Source organism: Myotis nattereri (genome assembly GCF_964212035.1).
Source record: "Myotis nattereri genome assembly, chromosome: 2".
NCBI classification, from domain to species: domain Eukaryota; kingdom Metazoa; phylum Chordata; class Mammalia; order Chiroptera; family Vespertilionidae; genus Myotis; species Myotis nattereri.
Genome location: NC_138076.1, coordinates 202288654 through 202313986, shown reverse-complemented (window position 1 = coordinate 202313986; position 25333 = coordinate 202288654). Strand labels below are relative to the sequence as shown.

The 25333-nt window shown below is 49.8% G+C and overlaps 2 protein-coding genes across 2 annotated transcripts in view; one reads left to right on the top strand and one right to left on the bottom strand.

Annotated features, from left to right (window-relative positions):
- Positions 1-2789, top strand: part of NT5DC3 (5'-nucleotidase domain containing 3) — a gene marked incomplete at its 5' end in the record, with an annotated part of 31995 nt that extends 29206 nt beyond the window's left edge. The window contains one exon of the mRNA XM_081082440.1: positions 1699-2789. Coding sequence (XP_080938566.1) covers positions 1699-1951 — 253 coding nt within the window. The 3' untranslated portion in view covers positions 1952-2789. The remainder of the gene's footprint in view (positions 1-1698) is intronic.
- A 4696-nt stretch (positions 2790-7485) lies between these two features.
- STAB2 (stabilin 2) overlaps positions 7486-25333 on the bottom strand; it is a 124371-nt gene continuing 106523 nt past the window's right edge. Inside the window, exons 61-69 of the mRNA XM_081085113.1 lie at positions 23112-23245; positions 20862-21027; positions 20629-20735; positions 18685-18804; positions 17651-17791; positions 15753-15860; positions 13744-13872; positions 12011-12127; positions 7486-8005 (exon numbers count right to left, since the gene is read on the bottom strand). Of these exons, the coding sequence (XP_080941239.1) occupies positions 7955-8005; positions 12011-12127; positions 13744-13872; positions 15753-15860; positions 17651-17791; positions 18685-18804; positions 20629-20735; positions 20862-21027; positions 23112-23245 (1073 nt within the window). The 3' untranslated portion in view covers positions 7486-7954. The remainder of the gene's footprint in view (positions 8006-12010; positions 12128-13743; positions 13873-15752; positions 15861-17650; positions 17792-18684; positions 18805-20628; positions 20736-20861; positions 21028-23111; positions 23246-25333) is intronic.

The window sequence follows — 25333 nt, the reverse complement described above, 5'->3', positions numbered from 1 at the left end:
CTCTAAGGCTGGAAGGCGCAGCCCTGTCTGGGCACGGGGAGGGACGGAGCTCCTCCCTCGGGGCTACAGAGGCCTGGCTGTACTGACTCATCCCTCTCGGGTCTTGGCGTATTCGAATTTAATTATTACTCTAACTTTGGTGGGAAAATGTTGAGCGAGAGGGTGATGGGCAAGTTCTGTGATTTGATTCTGGGCCCCTCGTCCCCTGTACTCCAGGGACCTGATTATTAGATAATGGAACCGCCAGAGATTTTTGCTTTGATTTCGAGTTTCTAACAACTTTACATCTCAGTAAGATTTTAAAAATAGATATATATTTTTATTGATTTCAGAGAGGCAGGGAAAGGGAGAGAGAGAGAAAGAAACATCAATGATGAGAGAGAATCATCAATTAGCTGCCTCCTGCATGCCCCCCGCCTGGAGCCTGCAACCAGGCAGATGCCCTTGATGGGAATCAAGCCTGGGACCCTTCAGTCTGCAGGCCGACGCTCTTTCCACTGAGCCAAACTGGCTAGGGCTCATTGAGATTTTTTTAAGTAAAAGTTTAAATATTTATGTCACTCCACCCACAGACCTAGTTGAGTTCTTTTAATTTTCTGCTTTTTGGCTATCAACCTCTGTCACCGTTTGAGGACAGACCGCTATGACCAGCCAGTGGCCTTTATCACACCGTTGTGTAAATGATTATTATTATTTTTGCTGTTTCTGCAACTGATTAACAGTCGAATGATATTTAGCCATTTTGCTGGAATATTCTGTGTCCAGGGGTCCCAGCCATCAGATACTGTGCTTATTCTGCGGACGTGTGATGGGTGTTGACTTACACACACATGCACATGTGTCCGCCTGCAGGGGCTTAGAGCCCGGGGTGGGGCGAACAACCTTGCAAAATGCTTATCACCTAGGCTTCCAGGAGGCAGTGAGGTGTTTGGAGCCAAGCAAGGGATGGTGGAGACTGACTTGCATCACTACACAAAAATTCTTCATTTCCCAAGAATCAAAACTACTTCAGAGTTACAGTACACTTTTCTTTTCTTTTTCAATCCTCACCCGAGGACATTTTTCCATTGATTTTTTTTTTTTTTTTTAGGGAGAGTGAAAGAGAGAGGGAAAGACAGAGAGAAACTTCGATGTGAGAGAAACACATCGATTGGTTGCCTCCTGCATGAGCCCTGACCAGGGCCTGGGCTGGGAGAAGCCTGCAACCAAGGTTTGTGTCCTTGACCAGAATCGAACCCGGGACCCTTTGGTCTGCAGGCTGACGCTCTATCCACTGAGCCAAACCAGCTAGAGCTATTTTTCTTACCTTACTCAGTTTTTGCTGTAAACTTGTAAAAAGGGGGGGGGGTCTTGATCCCGGGGTGGGGGGGGGGGCGGGTCTTGATCCCATTCTGTAGATGAGGGAGTTTTGGAGACTGGAACATTCACATCTCTCTGTGTAGTTTTAGAAGCAGTTCCTGCTTTTCTCCTTCTGTCTGAGAGTGTGGTGTGTAGGTGTGGAGGGGCAGACACATGAACACTGGAGCCTCAAACCGTACTCCCGGGGGGGTTCCAGGGGGAGGTGTGATCGTCATTTGGGTGGATGGGTGGACAGACGGTTTTCCTCCCAGATGAGTTCTATGAAACTGTTTTGGTTTCAATAACTTGAAACTTCTCTGAATCATTGTCCGTCGCACCCCTCTTTTCTTGCTCCTTCAGAGAAATGAACAAAAGTTTCTTCAACGCCCACTTTGGAAGCTTGTTCCGCACAGACCAGAACCCCACCTACTTCCTGAGGCGCCTGTCGCGGTTTGCCGACATCTACATGGCGTCCCTGAGCTGCCTGCTGAACTACGACGTCAGCCACACGTTCTACCCCAGGAGGACTCCGCTGCAGCACGAGCTTCCCGCCTGGGCGGACGGGCCCCCCACCTGCAGGCTGCCCCTCCTGCAGGCGGCCCAGGCCAAGTAGCCGTGCCCTCCTGTGGACAAGGCCAGAAACAGCCCCGGCCCCGACCCGGGGGACACCACGGGGCTGGCCTTGTGTGGATAGGAGTGTTGCTTTTGGAAAAGACACAGAATCGCCTCTTGATATTTATTTCGGACCTTCTGGAGGATGCTCCACAGGTGGTTGAGACGGAAGCCAGCGCCCGCCTTCCTGCTCTCCTCGGGCTGAGTGGCAGGCTTCACGGGGAACTGATCAGTCCTCTCGTTGACCGAGGTGCTGCTACTGGTGTCGGCTTTCCTGGGCCTGGGAAGACTTCCTGATGCCACTTCCTGATGCCACCTCCGTATTCCAGCAGCGGAAACTCCCGCCTCCTCCATGGAAAACAGGGAGCGTTCACAGGGTGCATCGGGAACGAAGGGCGCCGTGGTGTGCAGCGACACTCCTCCCAGCAAGCGGACGGTGCAGTGAGCTCTGTAGCAGCATAACACGCAGTGAGCGGCGGAGATGACCCCCAAACAGCGGGACCCCCCAGCCGTTTGGTCCCAGGGCTTTGGCGTTCCAGTGCATCAGTGGGAAGAAAAGAGAAAGAGCAAGAGAAGGTCCAAGTCCTTTGCCCTGGATGGTCCTCAGTCTCGCTTCCTGTGCCCCACCCCATCCTGGGGAAGGATGGGCGCCACAGGTGATGGGGCGGGGCTCGCTCCTTTCCCCGGAGAAGGAGAGAGGGCGCCTGGTCACATGTCCAGCTGGCAGAACAGCCTGTGGGATAAGGCTGTGAGCAACAAGTGCTCAGAGCCAACGCTTGGGGGTGGGTCCCCTGAAAATGCCACCCGACTGTTGGTTTGATGTGCTCATTGGAGGACAGAAAAACAAAACAAAAAAAACAAAGTCCTTGCAGTGAAATGCCGTTCCCCTCCCTGGGTTGTGTGGCTAAAATGTAGGCATTATCAGAAGCCATCCCTTCCTGGAGGCAACAGACAGGCTGCCTCCCCCCGGATTATCGGGGAAGTGGGAGCGGTGGCCTCACCGCCTGGCTGGCTCCACCCTCTGCTCCCCTTAGCTCTCTTCCTTTCCTGCCGCACGCGTGTGCGTGTGCGTGTGTGTGTGTGTGTATGTGTGTGTTTGTGTATGTGTGTGTGTGTGTGTGCTATTGTGGGACTTGGTGGGGGGGTTCTTTAGGCGCCTGTATTTAAGGTGGGAGATCATAAAGGGCATTGAAACTAAGAGAAAGGGGGTTGGAAATGACTTAGGTAACTGAGTATTTCTCACGTCTTTCTAAGGACAATGCACGTGACATACGTTTTAAACCTGATGCCTGGCAGGTGCAGGGAGGGGCTTGCGGAGAGTGTTGCTAACTGAGCATTTTTACGGCAATGAGTGGCTTGGCATGCCACAGCTCCCTGCCAGAGTGCAGGGAGTGAAGGCGCTCTGAAGTGTGCTTGGCAATGCTGCTTGTGACAGTGTGATTTTCCTGGGCATTTCCGTGTATTTATGATAGTGACGGTGACCCTGTAGACCCAGGAGGCCCGTCAGTTACGGCCCCTTTTTTCAGGTTAAATTTTATCATAAACACAGTGGTCCGTTTCTTTTGGGGGTGGGGTAGGCCTTTTGTTTACTGTTTGTTAGCTCCCAGGTGCTTTTAGCATCAGAGGTGCTGGCATTTGGGGGTGCAGGTGGAGGCCCGGAGCTGCTCGTGTGGGGGCCTCGAAGGGCACGCTGGTGCTTTCGGCTTCACTTCGGGGAAGCCGGGTGAGGAAGTAGTTATAACTGTTTTTAAAAATCTCTTAGTGTTTATCCAATCAGGTGTTCATTGGATGTCTCCTAGTGCCAGTCACAGGGTGTTTGTGTACTCAAGAATGAGGTAGACTTGTTTTAAATCCTGCTTTCGTGGATGTGTAGGTTGGGTGAGCCAAGCCTCAGGGGAGACACACATTTTCTGGGTATGAATTATGAGTGTCACAATTTATTACCAATTAAGGTTTCGGTCTGTGGGGCATCAAACATGGCCGTGCTGAGATCCTCCACGTGGCGGAGGCCTGGCATCTGTCTCAGCAGGGCCCCCGAGCATCTGCCTGGCAGACCCGTGCGCTCCCAGGCCAGCAGCAGGGGTAGGGCAGCCGTCGCCACATGAAGGACCGGGGCAGCCTCCTGGTCTGCGCTCAGCCGTCGTCATGACGCAGCCGGGCCTGGGCACACCGCACGGGGCATTCTGTCCTTTCCATTTTGTTCTCTGGGGCTCACACTGGTGAAAGCCTGTTGGTCCAAGGGAAGTGAGTCTGCTTTCCACCCTTCAAAAGTAGCAATTTGGAAAGCAAACAATAAAATTAGCTTGCACCTTTAAACAATATTCTCACGTGCAGCATGGGCTAGACTGATTTTCTAAGAATGATGTGCACAAAAGTCATAGTCCAGGGGCAGCCCATGCCAGCGGAACGCGGGCGCATGGAACCCGCAGCAGGTCGCCCTGGCGGGGCCCTGCACAGTTGCTTTTCCAGAGTTGCTTCTATAAGGAAACCTAGCTTTTAAAGTATTTTAGGAGTTTGGCTCAGAGCTCCCACTTTCCTCCTAACATAGTGTCTCTCTCTCTCTCTCTCTCTCTCTCTCTCTCTCTCTCTCTCTCTCTCATCCTCTTCAGCTTCATCTCCTGCTGTGGCCATTAGTGCCGCGGAACATAAACCACCTGTTACTGACTCGGGCTGTCTCTGAGTAAATTACTAGTTGCTTTGACTGCATCGGCCCTCTTCGTTATTGCAGAGGAGAAATGGAAAGTAATCTTTCCTCCTACTAATTTAGCTTTGGCTGAACTAAATGGCTTTTCCTCTCTCTTCCTCCCCAAAGGCCCTTGACAGTCGAGAGCTGTGCTCAGTATCGCATTGAGCTCCACGGTGCCCAGTGCTCCTTTGCTGCCAAAGACCCACTGGGGGGCCCTCGTCTAGAATGCTCTGAGACTGTGGCCAGAGGCAGCGGCCCTTGATTGCCCTATCCACCTACTGGGGAGCCTGTGTTTTGCCCTCTTATCAGTTTCCCTGTGTCCCGATTTCCTTCTTTTCTCTTTTATTTTCCTTAGCATTTGGGAGCCTAGCTCCAAGGCCAGCTAACCTCTAACACCCTAGGGCAGTGGTTCTCACCCTTGGCTGCACATTAGAATCACCTGGGAATCTTTTTAAAATCCTGATTTCTGGGCCTCATCCTCCGGAAATTCTGTTTCTTTGTTATGGGGTGGGGCCACAACATTAGTAACAAAGAAACAGAATTTCCGGAGGACGAGGCCCAGAAATCAGGATTTTAAAAAGATTCCCAGGTGATTCTAATGTGCAGCCAAGGTTGAGAACCACTGCCCTAGTGGGTAAAGGGAAGGAAAGGGAGTGAAGATTCGTTAATGCGGGGTCAGCTTTGCGGGCCATTTTCTGTTGCCATTACTCCAGGAATGGACACAGCTCTGTCCTATTACAACATGGTTTATAAAATCAGCTGCAGGCTGCCTTGGCCCTCGGGCCGTAGTTCCCAAGCCCTGCTCTAACTCAGAAAGCGTGCAGACGAACAGCCCGGCAGTGGAACAGGCAGCAGGGACGTGCGCCCCGTTCCCCTAGGAGCTGGCGAGGGCATATTTACTTCTGTGGCCAGTGGTGACATGCCGTGTTCCCAGCACTCGGCCTCGTGGTGTGTAACTGAGCTGCCGGCCGGGCACGAGCACTAGTTGAATGTACCTCTTCTTGTAGTGGTTTGTGACTGTGCTCGTCTTGGGGGATGGCATGGCTTCACACGTAACCCTTCAGGACCGAGTCCCCCCACCGCTGGGTGTAAAGCAGCTGTCGGCCCTGCTGAGAAGCCCTGTCTCAGATGGGCGAGGTCACACCCCTCCTCTGAGCAGCTCCCTTCCTTCACCTCCCTCCCCTCCCCAGGGGTGGACCCCAGAGCACACCCTGTAAACTCCCTGCACGTGAATCTCCGTCTGCTTCGGGGAGCCCGCCCACAGCAGCCCTCTGCACTTTCCCAGCACTGTGGCTTGAACCTGACGTAGGAAACTGTTTTCTAATCATGTGGTAGAATGACTAATTGTGCCTGTACGATAGCAGGCACAGTGAATGCAACTAGGTTCACCTACTATTTATTCTGAATGTGTATTTGCTATTTATTCTGAATGTTGATTTTATGTTACCAGATACTGAATTTATTGCCAAATAAAAAGAATTGTATCATCCAGTTTATTGCAAGTCGTCGGTTTTTGTGTGCTTAAGTTAGTGACTGGTAGCATCAGCGGGTGCTACCAGCCCTGATTGCCCCTCAGGGCTTCACCTCCCCCTGATCCTGAGGGGTCATCGGGCCTCCAGCCGCCTCTCGCACCCACTGCCGGCGACAGCCCCACTCACACCCAGTGCCGGTGTCAGAGCTGCCGCTCGCATCCACTGCTGGCGCCAGAGCTGCTGCTTGCACCTGCTGACAGCACCAGTCCTGCTCGCGCCCGCTACTGGCACCGGCCCTAATTGCTCTGCGCCATCAGTGGGTGTGAGCGGGGTCGGCACAGTCATCACATGGGAGCTGCAGCAGCAGGGGGAGCGGGGCTGCAGGCAGAGAAGGGACCAGGGCTGTGGCGGGAGGGGCTGGGCTGGGGTGTGGAGGATGGGCTGAGACCTGCCCCTGTGCCCATCGCAGCCTCGAGGTCCACAGTTCCTTTCAAGGTGCATGCATTCGTGCACTGGGCTCCTAGTTCTAATATAACCAAATAAGAATATCCTTGTGAGAGGGGAGGGTGAGAGATTTAGGGTTCATTTCTCACCACCCACATCCCATCACGCCCAGCAAAGCACGTGTGCTTGTTTTCAGAGCTTGTAGACTGTGTGTTGAAGCCAAAAAATTGGTGTGAACTTAGCTGTAGGTGGGCAGCAGGCAAACCCACCTGGAATTCTTTTCTCCCACAGACAGTTCCCTCCCTGAGGCATCTTACACTCTGTGGCCCTTTGCGTCTGCCTTCTTTCACTCAGCATGTGTCTAGGGTCCATCCGTGCTGTTGCCTGCTTCAGTGCGTAGGCCCCTTGTAGGGTGGAATGACATGTCATTCTATGGAGATACCACAGTTTGATGGGCATTTGGGTTGCTTCTATTTTGGGGCTATTATGAATAATGCTCTGTGAACATGCACACGTACGTTTTTGTGTGGACATGTTTTCATCTCTCTTGGTATAGTATATGCCTGGGGTGAAGTTTCTGGTTCTTATGGTAACTCGGTGTTGAACTTTTTAAGGATCTGCCAAACTTCTCCACTGTGGCTGCATGCTTTTGCAATCCCAGCAGCAATGTATGAGGGTTCCAATCTCTCCACATCCTCGCTAGCACTTGCTATTATCAGCCTCTTGGGGTATAGCCATCCTAGTGATTGGGAAGTGATATCTCATTGTGGTTATCATGTCTTCTTAACATATACACACACACAAAACAGAATTGAGAAATAATTCTAGGCAGATGTTGGCTACTGAAAAGGCCCTGGTTAGGTCTAATAAGTGGATTTTACCTTCAAAGCTTGACCCCTTCTGTGGCGAACAGTATTTTTGGTTCTCAGAACACTAGATTGTTCCACTGACTTTATTTCTGTTCCATAGACATTTATTGAGCCCCTTTCATGTTCCAGACACTGTGCTAAGTGCTCAGATACAAGACGAATGAGGCGAGTCCCTGCCTGTGGGAGCTTACAATCTAGTAGGAAAATAAGAGGAGGTCACAGTTACTGTCGAGTTGGGTAGGATGTAGTAAGTGCCATCTAAGGACTAAAGGTGACACACAGGAAGGACAGCCAAAGGTCAGAGGTGGGGGATGTCCCCTGAGTTGATGGGTAGAGTTCACATCATTCCTCACCCACAGAAACAAAAGAACCCCCCAGATGAACCAAGGAGATGAGGTACGACTTGGGTGCTTCAGACATAATTCCACATGTTCAAGGACCTCTGGGGCCAAGGATTCACAGTTTGCAGCCTTCGTGAGGAGGCTGGGGGCCCAGGTGGTTGTGGGGCTCGCTGGCTGCAGCGGGTCTGGCCCTCACAGCGCCCCCAGGGGGTCACTGCCCTCCAGCAGCTGGTCCTCAGAGTCCTGGAAAAGAAGAGTTGGTCTGTGAGCGCGTGGAGAGAGCCCAGCATCTGCCGCTTATGGAACTTTCCAGCTTGAGTGTGACTTTTGGCCACTTGGCTGAGGTCTAGATGGGGTTCAGGACACACTACCCCAAAATGTGACATGTCGGCATATTACATATCTTAAGCTGAAGGAATAAGAAATCCCACAGAAAAACGGCAGAAGCAGGAAGGTCACTCTGACCTCCTCCCCCTTCTCACCTCCCCCGAAACAGGTCAGAGAACCCCCAGGTGAAGGTCCCTCCGTGTAGCAGGAGGAAGGAAGACACTCACCAGCAGAGATGAGGAATTTGGGGCCACGAAACGTGCACAGACAAACCCAGTTAAACTGACATTATCTCCCCACTTAACTTCTTCACCATTCACTACCCAGCCCAGACCTCTGTCTCGACAATTCTTCCCAAGTGTACTGTTTCTATGTCTACAGGAGTGGTTCTCAACCTTCTGGCCCTTTAAATACAGTTCCTCATGTTGTGACCTAACCATAAAATTATTTTCGTTGCTACTTCATAACTGTAATGTTGCTACTGTTATGAATGATAATGTAAATATCTGATATGCAGGATGGTCTTAGGCGACCCCTGTGAAAGGGTCGTTCAACCGCCAAAGGGGTCGTGACCCACAGGTTGAGAACCGCTGGTCTATAGGTTATAAGACAGGGGTGGGCAAACTTTTTGACTCGAGGGCCACAATGGGTTCTTAAACTGGACCGGAGGGCCGGAACAAAAGCATGGATGGAGTGTTTGTGTGAACTAATATAAATTCAAAGTAAACATCATTACATAAAAGGGTATGGTCTTTTTTTTCAATAGTTTCATTCATTTCAAACGGGCCGGATCCGGCCCGCGGGCCGGAGTTTGCCCACAGCTGGTATAAGAGCTTCCTGTGCTGGTCACTTCTTCGGTCTTCATTCTCCTGTGAAACCTCCCATGGACATGTCAACATTCAATACCATGTATACGCTTTTCTCTCTTGTGAACTCGCCTTTGTGGGTCTGCCAGACCAGCGAGGAACCCGGAGAAGGTTGCTTAAAACTGTTCCCTCCCCTGCAGCCTGAAGTGCGATTCTTCCCCAAGTTCCCCGTGGACACACGTGTTGGGACCATTCCTGCACGTGGCTGTCTCCTGTCTCGTGTTGGGAGGTAGGATGTGTGGTGGTTAGGGCCCCATTCTGGGGATAGTTGCTGCTGTTTGATGCCTGTGTGCCCTGGACGAATCATTTAAGCTCTGCGGTAGTTTCCTCATCTATAAAGAGTCCTAACAGGTGTGAGGATTAAGTCAGCTGCCACGTGAAAGAAGGTATAAGCACCCCACAGATGGTGGCTATTCATATGATGACCACAAAACTCCTTTTAGGTGGAAAATGCATCGTCTGAGCCCTGGCCAGTTGCTCAGTGGTTAGAGCATCAGCCTGCAGACTGAAGGGCCGAAGGTTCAATTCTGATCAAGAGCACATACCTCGGTCATAGGCTCGATTCAGAACCTGGTCAGGGCATATGAGAGAGGCAACCAATCGATGTGTCTCTCTCAATCTCTACCCTTTCCTTCCACTTTCTCTAAAAATCAATGGAAATAATATCCTCGGGTGAGGATTAATAACAACAACAAAAAGATATCATCTGAGAGAGTCAATCAGAAGCCATACTCAAGAAGCTTCTCACCGTCTCTAGCCCTGATTAGCACTCAAATTGTTAATTAGCATAATGGATATGGTCAAAATGTGTGGGTTGTCTACAGGTATTCAATAGGTTATCCTCTCCCCTCCCCTCCCAATATAAAAGGCATGAGATTCCAGCACGTCACATTTGGGATGGCACCCTTGGCTTAGGATTCCTGGTACTGGAACGTTTTTTGCTCCCCTGGCCTGATGAGACGGTTTAGCTCAGCGGTTCTCAACCTGTGGGTCGCGACCCCTTTGGCGGTCGAACGACCCTTTCACAGGGGTCACCTAAGACCATCCTGCATATCAGATATTTACATTACGATTCATAACAGTAGCAACATTACAGTTATGAAGTAGCAACGAAAATAATTTTATGGTTGGGTCAAAACATGAGGAACTGTATTTAAAGGACCAGAAGGTTGAGAACCACTGGAGCTGAATCCTGTCTCTAGGATGCTCTCACCTGCCTCAGGTGCCTCTTAGGCACTGCTGAGGGAGCTCTCAGCTGAGAAGGCATGGAGCACATTGAACAGGATTACTTTTTTGCTCTGTTTTTTAAATGAGGTTGATTTCAACATAATGTTGGCAGAAATAAAATATTAATAAATGCAATCTAGCTGTTACCCTTGCATGGGTTTGATTAAAAAATAAAATAAGGCCTGGCCAGTGTGGTTCATTGGTTGAGTGTCCACCTGTGGACAGGAGGTCACAGTTCCATTCCTAGTCAGGGCACATGCCCTGATTGCTGACACGATCCCCAGTAGGGGGTGTGTAGGAGGCAGCTGATCAATGATTCTCTCTCAGGATATTTTTCAATCTATCGCAACTACAGTACATCTGCTGCCACAGGCACTCAGAACCGCATGGCATTTACATTGGGTTCACAGCAGAAGAATAACATCTGTTGCACTGTACACGCTTCGAATGGTGCAATAAAATATTTTTGTAATGTTTCAGTGCAATTTACAAAAATTCAACAATCATAACATATATATAGTCTTGGGAGAAGGGACAGCATATGTCCATGCAAGAAACAAAGACAGCAGCTGGCTTTGGTTATGATTGCAGGAGGGTTCTAGACCCACACAAGCCAAGATTCAAGTATTTCCTTGGACCCGAGTAAGGCCATCAGCTCAGACTGCTGAGGTACAAAAGGTCTTTCATTCAGCAGACCGCTGGCAGTTTTTCTTATCTTTATACTAGAGGCCCGGTGCATGGATTTGTGCACCGGTGGGGTCCCTCGGCCTGGCCTGCATCCTCTCCCAATCTGGGACCCCCCCGGGGGATGTTGGAGGCCCAGTGCATGGATTTGGCCCAATCCCTGCAGGCCAGGCTGAGGGACCCGACCAGTGTACAAATCCATGTACTAGGCCTCTAGTATGCATATAAGATCTATGGCTAATCTCTTCCCCTTCTCCCCCCTCCCCACTTCCTTCTGAGATTCATCAGTTTGTTCTGTGTTTCCATGCCTGTGCATTGAGCATCTGCTCCCTGATGGTCAGTGTGTGTCATAGCCACCAGTTGAACAGTTGAATGGTTAAACAGTTGAATGGTTGCTTAGGCTTTTATATATATAGATAAAAGGAGGAATTACGTGTTATCCCAGATTCTCAATCCAGACCTGGTAACACAGGGAGGGTGTACCTTCCACCTTCAGTGTGTGTGGGGTCCCCTGCCACAGGGTCCCCCTGGTAGAGGTTAGTGGAGGCCCCAGGGAGGTCAAGGATCACCAACTCCAGAAACAAATGGAAACCCAGAGCAGAGCAAACTCCCCTAAATACAAAAGACCCCATCAAAGGAAGGAAGCCCCACAAGCCAGAAGCAGCTGACAACTGGCAGAACAATCTCGGACAACAACATACACACATACCTTTTAAAGGCTTCAAGCAGCGGTCGCCAACCGGTGGTCTGCGGACCACTGGTGGGCCGTGAGGTCTGAGAGGTTGGCGACCGCTGCTTTAAAGGCTTAATGTCTTATTTTGCAGCAGCAACCTCAGAAATGCTTGTGGCAGAATTTAGCCCATTTCTTCCCCTTGTCACCTGATCATGAGGCTGGTGTGGGCCAACTCTGGTCCTCCCTACTTCTAACTGTCGGGGCTTCTGCAATCCACCCAGAGGCACCCCGGGACACTGAGCACCACATGGCTTCCCTCCGCCCGCAAGGCCGGCTTTTAGGCCAGCTGCGCCAGATGCGCTGCGGAGGCTGGCTTTTCTTGGTGGGAAGCATTCCCCTGAGACTTGCTGGAAGACATCATTCCCCTGCATCCTAGTGGAACCTGTTCCTAGAGAAATCATGCCAACTCACCATGAAGGGGTCGTAGGAAGGTTCTGGGGGAGCCGAGGTGGCACTCTCGTACATGGGGTTCGAGATATTCTCAGGCAGCTGCTTGCCAAGAGCTGTGACATCGAAATCCTCTTCACACTGCTCAGAAAGACCAGTCCCGGAGCTGAGGCAGATGTCCCAGGGCCAGAGCACCTCCTCCCAGCAGGCAGGCAAAGCAAGCCCTGCCCCTCCCTCCACCTGCGGGCCTTTTCCTATATAACGGTGTTTCATAGACATCTGGTGCACACACGGTAACACGCACCGATCTTAAGAATTCAGCTCACAGACTTCTTAATATGTCCATCCAGGTGGGACCACCCCCAAATCAGCAGAAAGGGCATGTCCATCCCCCCAGAAAGTGCTCTCAGGCCTCTCGCCCTGCTCCCCACCCCCAGTATGAAATCCCCCCAGTATAACTTCTGTTCTGATCTCCATCACCCTGGAGTGGTATTGTCTGCCCTTGAACTGAGTTTAAAAGGATTCTCACAGCCTGTGCACTTGTGCTAAATATGATGTTTTTGAACTTTGCCCCTGGAGCTCCTACAGAGGCAGGTGATCTGCTAGAACAGTGGCTCTCAACCTTGGCTGCACGTTAGAATCACCTGGGAATCTTTTTAAAATCCTGATTTCTGGGCCTCCTTCGGACGATTCTAATGTGCAGCCAGGGTTGAGAACCACTGTGCTAGAAGGAAGTGAACTGCTCGGGGACGCCATAGGCTTCACCTGGCACGTCTGGAGGAGGCAGTAGGGGAGGGGAGGATAGGCCAGGAGGGGTAGGAAGCTCAGAAGGGAGGGTGCTCTGCTGCTGGGCTGCTGCCGAACCCAGGGGCAGCCCAAGGTCAGCCAAGATCTGCTGACAAGTTAAAATAGGGTGAAATGTGGCTCAGCGGTTGAGGGTTGACTCATGAACCAGGAGATCACAGTTTGATTCCTGGTCAGGGCACATGCCTGAGTTGTGGGCTCAATCCTTAGTGTGGGGTGTGTGTGTGTGTGTGTGTGTGTGTGTGTGTGTGTGTATATATATATATATATATATATATATATATACATTTTTATTTATTTCAGAGAGGGAGAGGGAGGAAGAGAGAGATAGAAACATTAATGATGAGAGAGAATCATTGATCGGCTGCCTCCTGCATGCCCCACGCTGGGGGTGGAGCCTACAACCTGGGCATGTGCCCGGACCGGGAATCGACCCATGACCTTCTGGTTAATGGGTTGATGCTCAACCACTGAGCTATGCCAGCCGGGCTAAAAAATATATTAAAAAAAAAATAGGGTGAAATGTGTTTCACTGGCTGCAGTAAGAGGCCCCACCACGCGGGTCACCAGCCCTGTCTCCCACTTCAGACTCAGCCTTGAAGCCCAAGCCAAGCCCGGTGGGTGCCTATGTCATCCTCCAAGAGGAGCGTGCCTCCTGGGCCCTGATGAATTTGCTTCCACGCCAGAGCCCTGGCTAGAAGCTCGAAGTGTCTGTGCTATTGGCGGCCCATCACCCTCTCACCAAACCCGGTCTCAGCCAGGAAGAGGGGCTGGGCGCTCCGGCTGCTGCTGCTCTTGGGGGCGGAGACCCCAGCCCGGCGGCAGGAAGTGTGTGCCAAGCACCCACCTGCTGGGAGCTCTGGGAAGCAGCCAGTCAGCTGAAGTAGCCCAGAGCCAGGGGCTGGGCTGCAGAGGGGACCCCATCCCCGTGTTCCCATTTTTCTCCTTCTTACCTCGAAATGCTGGAAGCCAATTGTTCTCCGGTTTAGTCGGAAGTAGGAATATGCAGCCAAAGCGATGGCGCCGAGGACCAGGGTGACGGCAAAGAATATCCCTGTTCCCAAGCCAGTGTGGGCTGCAGTCTGAACACAGAAAGGGGAGGGTCGGTATGAAATCTGGTGACTTCCCAAAAGAGGCGTGTTCTTGGAGCAAGTTGGAATAGAATTAGTGATAAAATGGTTAACACGGATCTGCCCTTGCTGCTGCCAGAGTCTAAGTCCCTTATGTGAGAAACCCATTTAAACGTATAGTAGGCCAGAGAAATAGAGATAATCATTCTTGTTTCCATTTTTTAAATAACATCTTTATTTATTTTTTTGTTACTCCTCACCCGAGGAGATTCTTTCCATTGATTTTTAGAGAGAGTGGAAGGGATGGGAAGAGATAGAGAGAGAAACATCCATGTGAGAGAGACACATTGATTGTTTGCCTCCCCTACGTGCCCCGGCCAGGCGTGGGGATCAAGCCTGCAACTGAGGTACGTGCCCTTGTTCAGAATAAAACCTGGGGCCCTTCAGTTCGAGGGCCGATGCTCTATTCTCTGAGCCAAGCCAGTTAGGGCCTTGTTTCCATTTTTACTAGGGGGACCTGAGGCACAGAGAGGTTAATCACTTGCCCCTAATATCAGACAGCCAATGAGTGGTAGTGTTATCTTTGTAATTAGCTAGTTTATTAATAAAAGCAAGCAAGCAAAGGGGAGTCAGACATGGTAAGCATGATCACCTGGGACGCGTCCCCAGGAAGCTGTAGCTTCACACAGCATTGCTCCCCCAAGGGGACTAACCCTCTCCCTTCCCCCATCCGGTACTGGATTGTTGCAGGGAGAAAGGGGAGATAGGCACATGCGCAGAAGTTGGGGGGGGGGGCAGGGAGGTGCGTGCCTGTCAGTCTAGCCTGGGGAACAATGGATGGGTGAGGGGGTGGACCCCATCGGAAGTGCACAACATCACGGAAAGCTAATTGGTTAGTTGTATAAACTCCTGGTTAAAATCCCCAAAGAGTTCCCTGCCTCTTGTTCTCTCTGACTCTGTGACCCGAATTTGCCTATTCTCTCTCCATAGCTGCATGGCCGTAGCAGCCACATGGCCCATGGCCATGCCAATGCCACAGCAGGATGCTGGACTGTACCTTATGTATGTATGCATGTATGTATGTATGTATGTATGTATGTATGTATTTTAATATGGAGCAGAAACTATGGGCAGTGGTCTTGATCCTGGCCGTGCTGAAGACAAGATTGAACTTCTTTCCATAGCGAGATGGACAGAGATGGGACCTTGGAGGGGAACCCCCTTAAGTTGACATTATCAATAAAGCTTTCCATGCAGCCCTATCCTCCCCTAGGAGCCTCAGGAATTCTTTTCCTCGAGGCCCCAAGAACTCTACTTCTACTGATAACAATAGAGCTGGGATTTGGAGCTCATGCCCTTAACTGCTGTGCTATGGAACTTCCTGGCATCCAGCTGTGTTCACCCTTCCTCACACTTTTGAACAAAGTTAGGATACGAACACCAGCCACCAGACTGTTCCATAATATGTACTATGTGACAGGGGCTAGCCTCATTATTTTACATCAACTCATAGTCCTCCCAGGAACCCAGGGAGGAAGGCGTAGCAGGTAAGAAAAATGGGGTTCAGAGGTGGTCTGGGACGTGTCCAAGTCACACAACTAGGAAGTGGAGGGGCTTAGGATTTCTCACTCTCCTCCCAGTCGTTTCTCCATTGGCCCATCCTGTCCCTTTCATTCAACAGATATTAATGGTGACAGGTGTGTTTCTAATGCACCGGAGTGGGGGTGGGATAACCGAGGGCCAGGCATCCCTAAGGCCAGCTTGCCATGATTGGGGGAGACTCCTCCAGTCTCCAGGGGAGGGGGATGTGTGGGCTTCCAGCAACACTTTGCCTCTTGGGGAGTGGACATTGGGCTCCTCCTGGCCCCTCTCTAGGAACCCTGGGTACTCACCACTGGGGCAGGAGGTGCTTTTAAAGGCCTGGAAATGACATGAATGATCCCATTGGAGGCAAAGATGTCCCACTGCAGAATGGCTCTTCCATCGACAAACCTGGTCTCCTAGGGAAATGAGAAGAGGGTTGATGGAGATTGGTGGTCACCTGACTGGTTCTCCTCACATGGTGGCCCTTCTATGGAAGGGAGTTGTTCATTTGCCTGAGATCTGGAAGCCTAGGTTTCAGGTATATCTTCATCAATAGGCAGAATAGGACTCTGCTCACCACCTGGCCAGCCCAGAACAATTAGTTGCCTTTGTGCAAACAACTTGATCCAAGAGCTGCAGAGAACCTGAGGAGTCATCTGTCCAGCCCCCTTGTCTGATAGGTGAGGGTGCAGGAGGAAAATGGTATGTCCAAGATCATCCAGCTAGTAAGTGGCAAACCTCATGCATCTGGTCTCCAGAGCCATTGCTCTGAGCATCACACCACACTGTGGAGAAGAAATGTTTAAGTGATCTTATCCCTTGCTGATCAAAGTGTGATCCATTGGCTTGGTGATCTGAGCTAATGAATCTCACACCACTACTTCAGCTGACTGGGTAGTGTGGGCAATCACCCTAGAGTTCACTGGAAATGCAGAAGCTGAGGCCCACACTCCACCTGTTGGATTCCACCCTGCATTTTAATAAACCCGCAAGTAGTTTACATGCCCATTAAAATGTGAGAAGCACTGTTCTGAACTACTGATCTTCAATAATAGAAATCTTTTTTAGGTAACAATTAAAAATCATACTTATTTCACATTTGCTACATGTCAGGCACTATTCTCACACATCACAAGCCTTGAATCACTGAATCCCCACAAAAGCCTATGATTTGACATCATGGGTATCCTGGTCATTATTACCACCACCAGCATCACCAGCACTTTTAATATCAGGACCATCACTACCACCATCACCATCACCTCTACCACCACTACCATCATCACTATCATCAACATAACCATCTATATCACCATTAATATCATCACCGCCACCATCACATTACCACCACCAACATCACCACCATCACCATCATCAACATAGCTATCACCATTACCATTAATATCATCACCACCACCATCACCATCAACAGCAATACCATCACCTCAGCACTATCACAATGATCACCATTGACAAAATAATATCACCATCACCAGCACATCCAATCACCCCTATTTTTCTTTCTTTTTAAAAATGTCTCCAGATGTTTTTCTTTTTAAAAAAAATGTATTTTATTGAGTTTTTACAGAGAGGAAGGGAGAGGGATAGAGAGTTAGAAACATTGATGAGAGAGAAACATCGATCAGCTGCCTCCTGCACTCCCCCTACTGGGGATGTACCTGCAACCAAGGTACATGCCCTTGACCGGAATCGAACCTGGGACCCTCCAGTCCGCAGGCTGATGCTCTATCCACTAAGCCAAACTGGTTAGGGCACCCCCATTTTTCATATGAGGAGATTAGGACACAGAGAAGTTGGATGACTTGTCTAAGTTCCTATAGCTAGCAAGTGGCAGAAGTAGTTTTCATAGTAGACTCTCATTTGACTTTAATGCCTGGGATAGGCTGACAATTGGACAGAAACAAAGGTGGTGCATCAGACAGCATTTAAAGTGGTTTCATTTATAGTTCCTCATTACCTGCTTCTGAGGCCGGTGGTCACCAATGGCTTGTTTCCCAGGGGGTAGGGATGGCCGACCAGTCAGTGTGGTGTGCTATGGTGTGCAGCTAATCCCATCCCCTCACAGCAGATTTAGGGTATACTTTCACATTAAAATAGTTGCCATCTATTAAGCACATACTGTATGCTGGGAGCTTTGTATATATTATCTCAAGTTCTTCTAATAAGCCCAGAAGACGTTTCATACCGGTTGGTGCTGGTCCTGGCTGGAGGTGATGAGCAGCTGGCTTCCCAGCCTCGTCCGCAGGATGGTACCGTTGACAAGGTCATTGTAAAACAGCATGCTGACATTGGCGAAGTGGTGCTCGATGTCCCGCCCAGACAGAGTCTGAGAGAAAGAAGAAATGCAAAAATGGTCTTTAAAGGCCAAGCAATATTTTTCCTTTTTAATGACAATGACACAGAAAAAAATATCACGTCTCATGGCCTTGGATTTTCTGCCTCACGTGGTGATCAGGAAAAGTCGTTTTTCACAGGCTGGGCTCTGCCAGAGGTTGCCCTCTAGCAAGGATGTGGCATTGAGAGCCATCTTTATGATCTACTAAGTGGAGCTTCCCAATGGCATCCTGGGAATAGTGGGTCTTGAGTGGGTAACAAGTGGGTAGAGGAGTTACCCCACTCAACCCTAGCGGGTGGGAAGGGGCTGGGGCTGTCAGAGCCTGCAGGACAGCCAACTGTGGGAGGGCTGAATGAACACTGCCAGTCCCTCTGTGTATCATGGGGTGATGAGGTTTGGTGTGGTGGATTGGTTGCATAAGTGGTCTTGGTTCTTCACCCCTCCCTGTATCCTTGCACTTCGTCATGCATATAAATGTGAGGGCCTCCCACTCCGACTTTGGGCTCAGCTGTGTGATTTAATTGTGGCATGTTAGATAAGTGATCAGACGGGGGCTTGAAAAGTGCTAACAGGACCAGGCTTGCTCTCACCACATCCTGCTGTCCCCAGGAAAGCATGCCCGGCTAGCCAGCTGGAGGGTGAGAGCCCTGAGCAGCTGAGCCGCAGATAGCAAGCCTAGATCATCCACCAGCCAGCCCATCTCAGACACATGAGCAGGCCTGGCCAAGACCAGTTCTACCAGCTGATCTGCAGATGTGAGAGCTGAATAAATGTGTAGCTACTGAGTTTTGGGGTCATCTGTGCCTAGCTGTATCGTGTGGATGGAGAACTGATACTGTCCAGAAGAATCAGTCTCCAGCACAGACACCAGGGACCCGACTCACCTCGTTTTCCCCCAGCCCGCTGTTCTGTGGCACGAAGAGGGTGCCACGGATCGCCAGGTCAGTCAGGCGGTGCAGGAATGCCCGGCCTCTGGCCGAGCTGTTGGAGTAGGCCAGCACTTCCTGGGGAGAGGAAGGGAGTGATCAGAAGGAGAGGATCACATCGCCATCTGGGAATATTCCGGATGTGAGCCCAACTCAGGCTGCCGCTTGGTCTGCCTGCACCTTGGCGGAGTTTCAGGAGCACTTGACTCTTCTTCAGTGAATGCTCTGGTCCTAAATCACAGCCACACCACAGACCATCCTCAACGGGGCGGACTGCACAGTCCTTGGAAACGTTAAGTCAAATCTTGAGTCTTCTGTTGTCAAAACCCTGCAACGGTCCCCGCTTCACTCAGAGGAAACGTCAAAGTCCTTACAATGCCCCATGAAGGCCAAACCTGGACACTGTGGCTCCTCGGACCCCATACCCAGCCTCGTCTTGCTCACTCTGCTCCAGCCACACTGGCTTTCCTGCTGCTCCGACCTGTCGGCATACTCCTGCTTTTATCCTGTGCCTGGCTGTTCCTTCTTCATGGAACGGTCTTCCCCAAATCTGCATGTCTCAAATGTCACCTTCTCTCTAAGGCTTTCTCTCATCTCTCTCTATGCAAAATGGAAACCCTGTGGTTCCCCTCTCCACCCCACCTCCCTGCTCTACTCTCCCCCCCATATCACCTTCTAGCATTCAATAGGATTTACTTGTTTACTCTGTTTATTATGTTTGTGCATTTTCTTCACTAATATAGCTCAAGCACATAGTAAGTGCTCAATAAATATTCACTGAACAAATTATGAGCAATCACACTACCCAGTTCAACTTAGCCACTGTGCAGACGGGACTACTACTACCCAGAGAAATTAGTTTGCTGTAGGGTACATAGCCAGTGGGTTTTATTTTGACACTGTCTTTTCTCTGAAATGCTGTCATGAGACAAGCTCCCAGATAGCAGAAATGTTGGATTGGGTGATTATCTTTAGAGTACTTACGGTAACCCTGATTTTTAGACCAGTTAGATAGGTACCGTTGGCCTGTGGACAAGGATTCACCATTTAGGGGTCCTTGGCTTAACTTCTGCCCTTATTCTGCAAGCCCCATATTTATGCATAGTCTACTCTCCTTGGCTGTGTCCATGACCTTGCTCAGCCTCAGTTTCTTTGTCTACAAAGTGGGGATAATAGCAGAAGTGAGCTCCTAAAGTTGTGTGAAGATTTATTGAGCACCTGTTCCACGCAAGCCATAAGGCAGAGAAAACCTTCCCCTTACGGAGCTTACACTCTGCACAATTAGTGAAAGGGCTCAGTGCAGAGTAAATTCTCAGGAAATATTAGCTTTCTTGGGATTGTTGTTGTTATTATTAATTAGCTCAGATCTTTGCTCAGTCAACCTCAAACCCTTCTCCAATGGGGGCTTTCTCTTCATTGGACATAACTTGTAGGCCATTGAAATGACTGTAAGTGCAGTGCAAAAGACAAGTTGACACCATGTGGGCAGTCTGGCTCACGGTGTGATCACCAGGCAGGCCTAGCTCACTATGCCCCACCCTGTCCCTGAAGATCAGACTCTCAAGACGGCTCTATGCACACAGAGATAGCAATACCAGCTCACACCAAGACAGCACTCTCCATGTGATGGCCTCAGGTCTAAGTGCTGTACAAACATGAACTCCTTTAATTATCACAATGACCTTATGAAGTTGGTGCTATCACCTCCATTTTGCAGATGAGATAACTGAGGCCCAGAGAAGAAAGTAACTTGAAGGTGACGCTACAAGTGGCCAACCCAAGCTTCAAATTCAGGCAATGTGGTCCAGTGCCCAGGCTCCTAACCATGACTGTGAGCCTTTGCCTTCTGCTTTGAGGCAACCCCTCCTTCCCTGAGTGAAAACGAGCAGACACGGTACTAACCGTCAGGAAGTTGGTGAGTGAAGGGAAGGACATCAGGACCTGCAGTAGATTTCCACTGCACGAGAAGCCATCTCCCACGTAGCCCACCTTGCAGGTGCAGTTCACATCTGGAAGGCAGGAGCACATGGCAGGGACCTCAGCTGCCAACCTCACCCTTGAAGATTGGCTGGCCAGGCTGAGGATGGCTCACCAGCTGTGTGGCCTGGAATCGGAAGTGCAGCTGGGAGAATTACCTTTCATCCGGTAGCAGAAGACATCCCACATTTCACTCTTGTTGTTTCTCGGTCCATAGTCCACTATCCCAACAACACCAGAGCCACAGTTCTGGGAGGCGTAAGCTGTGGGGTAGGCAACCCGCCCACTCTCAAGCCAGCCTGCCGAACAGATGTGGTACTTGGCCTGTAGGGACACAGATGTGGCTATGGGTCAGCTGCAACTTCATATTTGTTGTGGAGTCCTTTGGTTAATGCCTGATCCCCCCCATCAGACTGTAAACTCTAGGGAGTCAGGGTTTATGGCTCATTTTGCCACTTGTACCCCTCTGCCTGTAATGCAGTAGATGCTCATTAAGTTTCTGTTGATGGACCCATTGTATAGATAAAAGTGGTGCCCTCTCTTATAGGCTTCTGATTCCTTCAGACTCATTTTCCTTTTCTCTGCTCTTGAGAAAGGATTTTCTCTTAGCCATTTACTCCTGGTGAAAATTCTTCTGCTTACGGATTGGCAGAACTCTAACTGATCATCACCACTATCATTACTATCATCATCATCATCATCCTTACCATGTCCAACATCACCATTACCACCTTCATCATCACCATCATTAACACCATCATCATCATCACCATCACCATCTTCATCATCTTAACACAATGGGAGCTTATTCTGGGCCAGGTTCTGTTGCAAGGGCTTTTCATGCATCAACACCTTTAACCCTCACATCAACCCTTTGAGGTGAGAACTTTAAAAAATTCCCATATTTCCCAGCCAGTGTGGTTCAGTGCTTGAGCATTGGCCTATGAACCAGGAGGTCATGGCTTGATTTCCGGTCAGGGCACATGCCCGGGTTATGGGCACAATTCCCCATGTGGGGCAAGCAGTTGATCAGGAGGCAGCTGATCAATGATTCTCTCTCATCATTGATATTTCTAAGTATCTCCCTCTATCTTCTTCTCTGAAATCAATAAAAAATATGTTTTTTAAAAAGTTCCCTATCACATAACTGAGAAAATGGAGGCAAAAAGGAATTAAGTGACTTGCTCCAAGTCCTACAGCCAACAAATAGCAGAGCTGAGCTGCACACCCAGGCAGCCTCCTCCAGAGCTCTTAATTCTAAAAGCTGAGTTCCTACTGTATGCCAGTCACTGTGCCATTTCACCTTGAATCCTTATACAAACATGCCAAGTAGGACAGAGGTTTCAATGGCTTGATTCAAGGTCACACAACCAGCAAGCAGGAGAGCAGAAATTCAGACCCTCCAAGATGCTGGGTCCTGGTATTAAAGGCTTTGTCAGGTCTGAGGAAAGGTAGAGAGACTGGGTAGTGATGGAGGTTGGAGGAAGAGTTCTAATATTATACCGTGTAGGCCGTCACCACCTTTGCTCCCACTGAGCAATCACTAGGTAATTCCGAGGTGCTGGCCTTTCCAAATATACAGGCTTCTGGTTTTTAAGGCCAGGGCTCCACTTCCCACCTGGCTGTGGCTGAGAGCTAGGCCAACCTCATTTACCCGCTTCTCGGCCCCTTCAGACACAGGGAAATCCAGCTCATCTAGAGAAATTGGACTGCTTTGTGGATTCAGGGAGATGCCAGGCTTGTGGTCATTGATGTCTTCCTGGGCTCCAGCTGTGAGGTACGCACTCCCAGGCTGTGCCGCTGCTGGGCAGTTGAATGTCATGGTCAAGAACAGACTTTTGGCCCTAACCGGTTTGACTCAGTGGATAGAGTGTCGGCCTGTGGACTGAGGGGTCCCAGGTTCAGTTCTGGTCAAGGGCATGTGCCTTGGTTGCAGGCACATCCCCAGTGGGGGTTGTGCAGGAGGCAGCTGTTGGATGTTTCTCTTTCATTGATGTTTCCAACTCTCTATCCCTCTCCCTTCCTCTCTGTAAAAAATCAATAAAATATATTAGAAAAAAAAAAAAAAGAACAGACTTTTAGAGTCAAGGCTACATTTGACCACTGGATCTTCCACTTCCTGGCTAGGTGACACTGGACACTTTACTTAACCTTTCAGGAACTCACTTGCCCAATCTGTGCCTCCAGGCATGTTGTAAGGATGGACAGTAATGTCAATGAACCACCCCTCACAGTGCCTGACACATAGTAGACCCCCAGTGGCTGTGACACCTTGTTATTGTAGCTCCAGGAGCTTCCTGCACTCCCCTCCAAGAAGGCAACAGCCAAAGTGTCCCCATGGCAAGAAGAGCCTGTAGCTCCTCCCCAGCAGACCCTGCCGGCATGGTACCCACCCACTGGGGACCCACCTTCTGAGCATAGGAGAGCTGGTTGTAGGTCGCCATGGTGGCAGCTTCATTGGCACAGGCCTCTTTGGCTTTGTCAAAGGTCAGCTTATACTGGCCCAGAGGGGAGCGGAGATGGAACACCCCAACGGTGGTATCTAGATAGGGAAGGAGAGGAACCGCCTAGGTCAGTATTTCCGGCAAAGAACTTTGAAGAATGTTCAAAGCAGAAGGCCAGCTCCCGAGTCTCTGTATGTGGAACCACCCATTTGTCCCTTTGTGTCTGGCTTATTTCATGTAGCATGTTTTTCAAGGTGTGATCATGTTGTAGCACGTGTCAGAGTTCCATTCCTTTTCAAAGCTGAATACTCTCCCACTGTAGGGATAGACTGCATTTTGTTTACCCATTCATTTGGGGATGGCATTTGGGTTGTTTCCACCTTTTGGCTATTGTGAATAATGCTGCTGTGAACATGGGTGGACAGATATCTGTCTGAGTCTCTGGTTTCAGTTTTTCTCTATTCTTCTCTCTCATTTCAATTGGATCATCAGCATGAGATAAATTACTGTCGTCTATCTTATTAGTTTTTTTTTTCCTGGTCTTATGAATTAAAAATTTTTTTCAAAAATTTTTAGAAATTTTTGAATTTCTCACTTAGAATGTTCTTTTAAGTAGACAATGTCATTATCCTATATGTTTTCCCTGCTTATACGCACACTCTAGATCAGCCGTGGGCAAACTACGGCCCGCGGACCGGATCCGGCCCGTTTAAAATTAATAAAACTAAAAAAATAAAAGACCGTACCCTTTTATGTAATGATGTTTACTTTGAATTTATATTAGTTCACACAAACACTCCATCCATGCTTTTGTTCCGGCCCTCCGGTCCAGTTTAAGAACCCATTGTGGCCCTCGAGTCAAAAAGTTTGCCCACCCCTGCTCTAGATCATCCCCAAATGATGTCGTAGGATGGACAGTAATGTTAACAAACCACCCCTCACAGTGCCTGACGCATAGTAGACCCCCAGTGGTGTCTTAGGGCTTAATTTATGTTATGGACTGAGTGTTTGTGTCCTCCTCAAATTCCTGTGTTGAAATCTTAACCTCGATGTGATGCCATTAGAAGGTGGGGCCTGTGGGAGGTAAGTAGGTCACGGGCGTGGAGCCCGCATGAATGGGCAGAGCCTTTAAGAAAGGACCCCAGAGAGCTCCATTGTCCTTTGTGCCCTGTGAGGACACAACGAGCAGTTGGCCGTCTGCAGCCCGGAAGAGGGTCCTTACGAGAACCCACTGTGCTGGCTGGCACCCTGACCTTGGACTTCCTCCTCTAGAACTGGGAGGGATCAACTTCTGTTGTTAATGAGCCACCCAGTTCGGTACTTTGTTGTAGCAGCTCGAATGGACGAAGACAGCACATAACAGGCCTTACGTGGGTAGTTATTACTGAGATGCTAGGAACTGCCTCGCTAAAGCAAACCCAACCCCGTCAGAGACGTCCGTTGGTCATAGGTGCAGTGGCCTGAATCACTTTCTGAGACCGAGCCCTCCTTGCCCTGGCTCAGAACTCGTTTGTGGGCTCTTCACGGCTTTCCTCCATCAGGTTTCAAGATGCCCTGTCAGCTGCGCCTCTGTACTTCGTTTTATGGTACCTGTGGGGTTATTATAAGCCATCCACATCGTCCTTGGAAGTAGGTGGGCCTATGCCACTCAGTGTGCTACTATCCAAACGACTGCGAGGAAATTGATTCTGCTCCTGGCAGCCACTTCCTCTTTGTTATTTAAACCCTTAATTATGCTCTTTTCCAATTAAGGGTTGCAGGGATTGCTAAGCAACTCGAGGAAAGCAAGTATCAGGAAAATTCACGGTAGAGGACCTTTGAGCTCCTGTCTCATTCTCAAGGCTCAGGGTACAATTCTGAGTTTACTTGCCCCTCCACTCAGGGGTCCCGGGCCCCCAATTTTTTATATTTTAAAAGGTTCATTAACTTGCCAATTTTTAAAAATCCTTCCCAGAGGATATTTTCTCTATTGATTTCCAGAGAGAGTGGAAGGGAAGGAGGGAGGGAGGGGGAGAGAGGGATATCACCAGGAGAGAAACGCATCAACTGGCTGCCTCCTGCGCACATCTGGGGATGGAACCTGCAACCGGGGTATGCGCCCTTGATTGGGAATTGAACCAGTGACCCTTTGGTCTACGGGCTGACACTCTAACCACTGAGGCAAACCGGCCAGGGCAAGTTGTAAA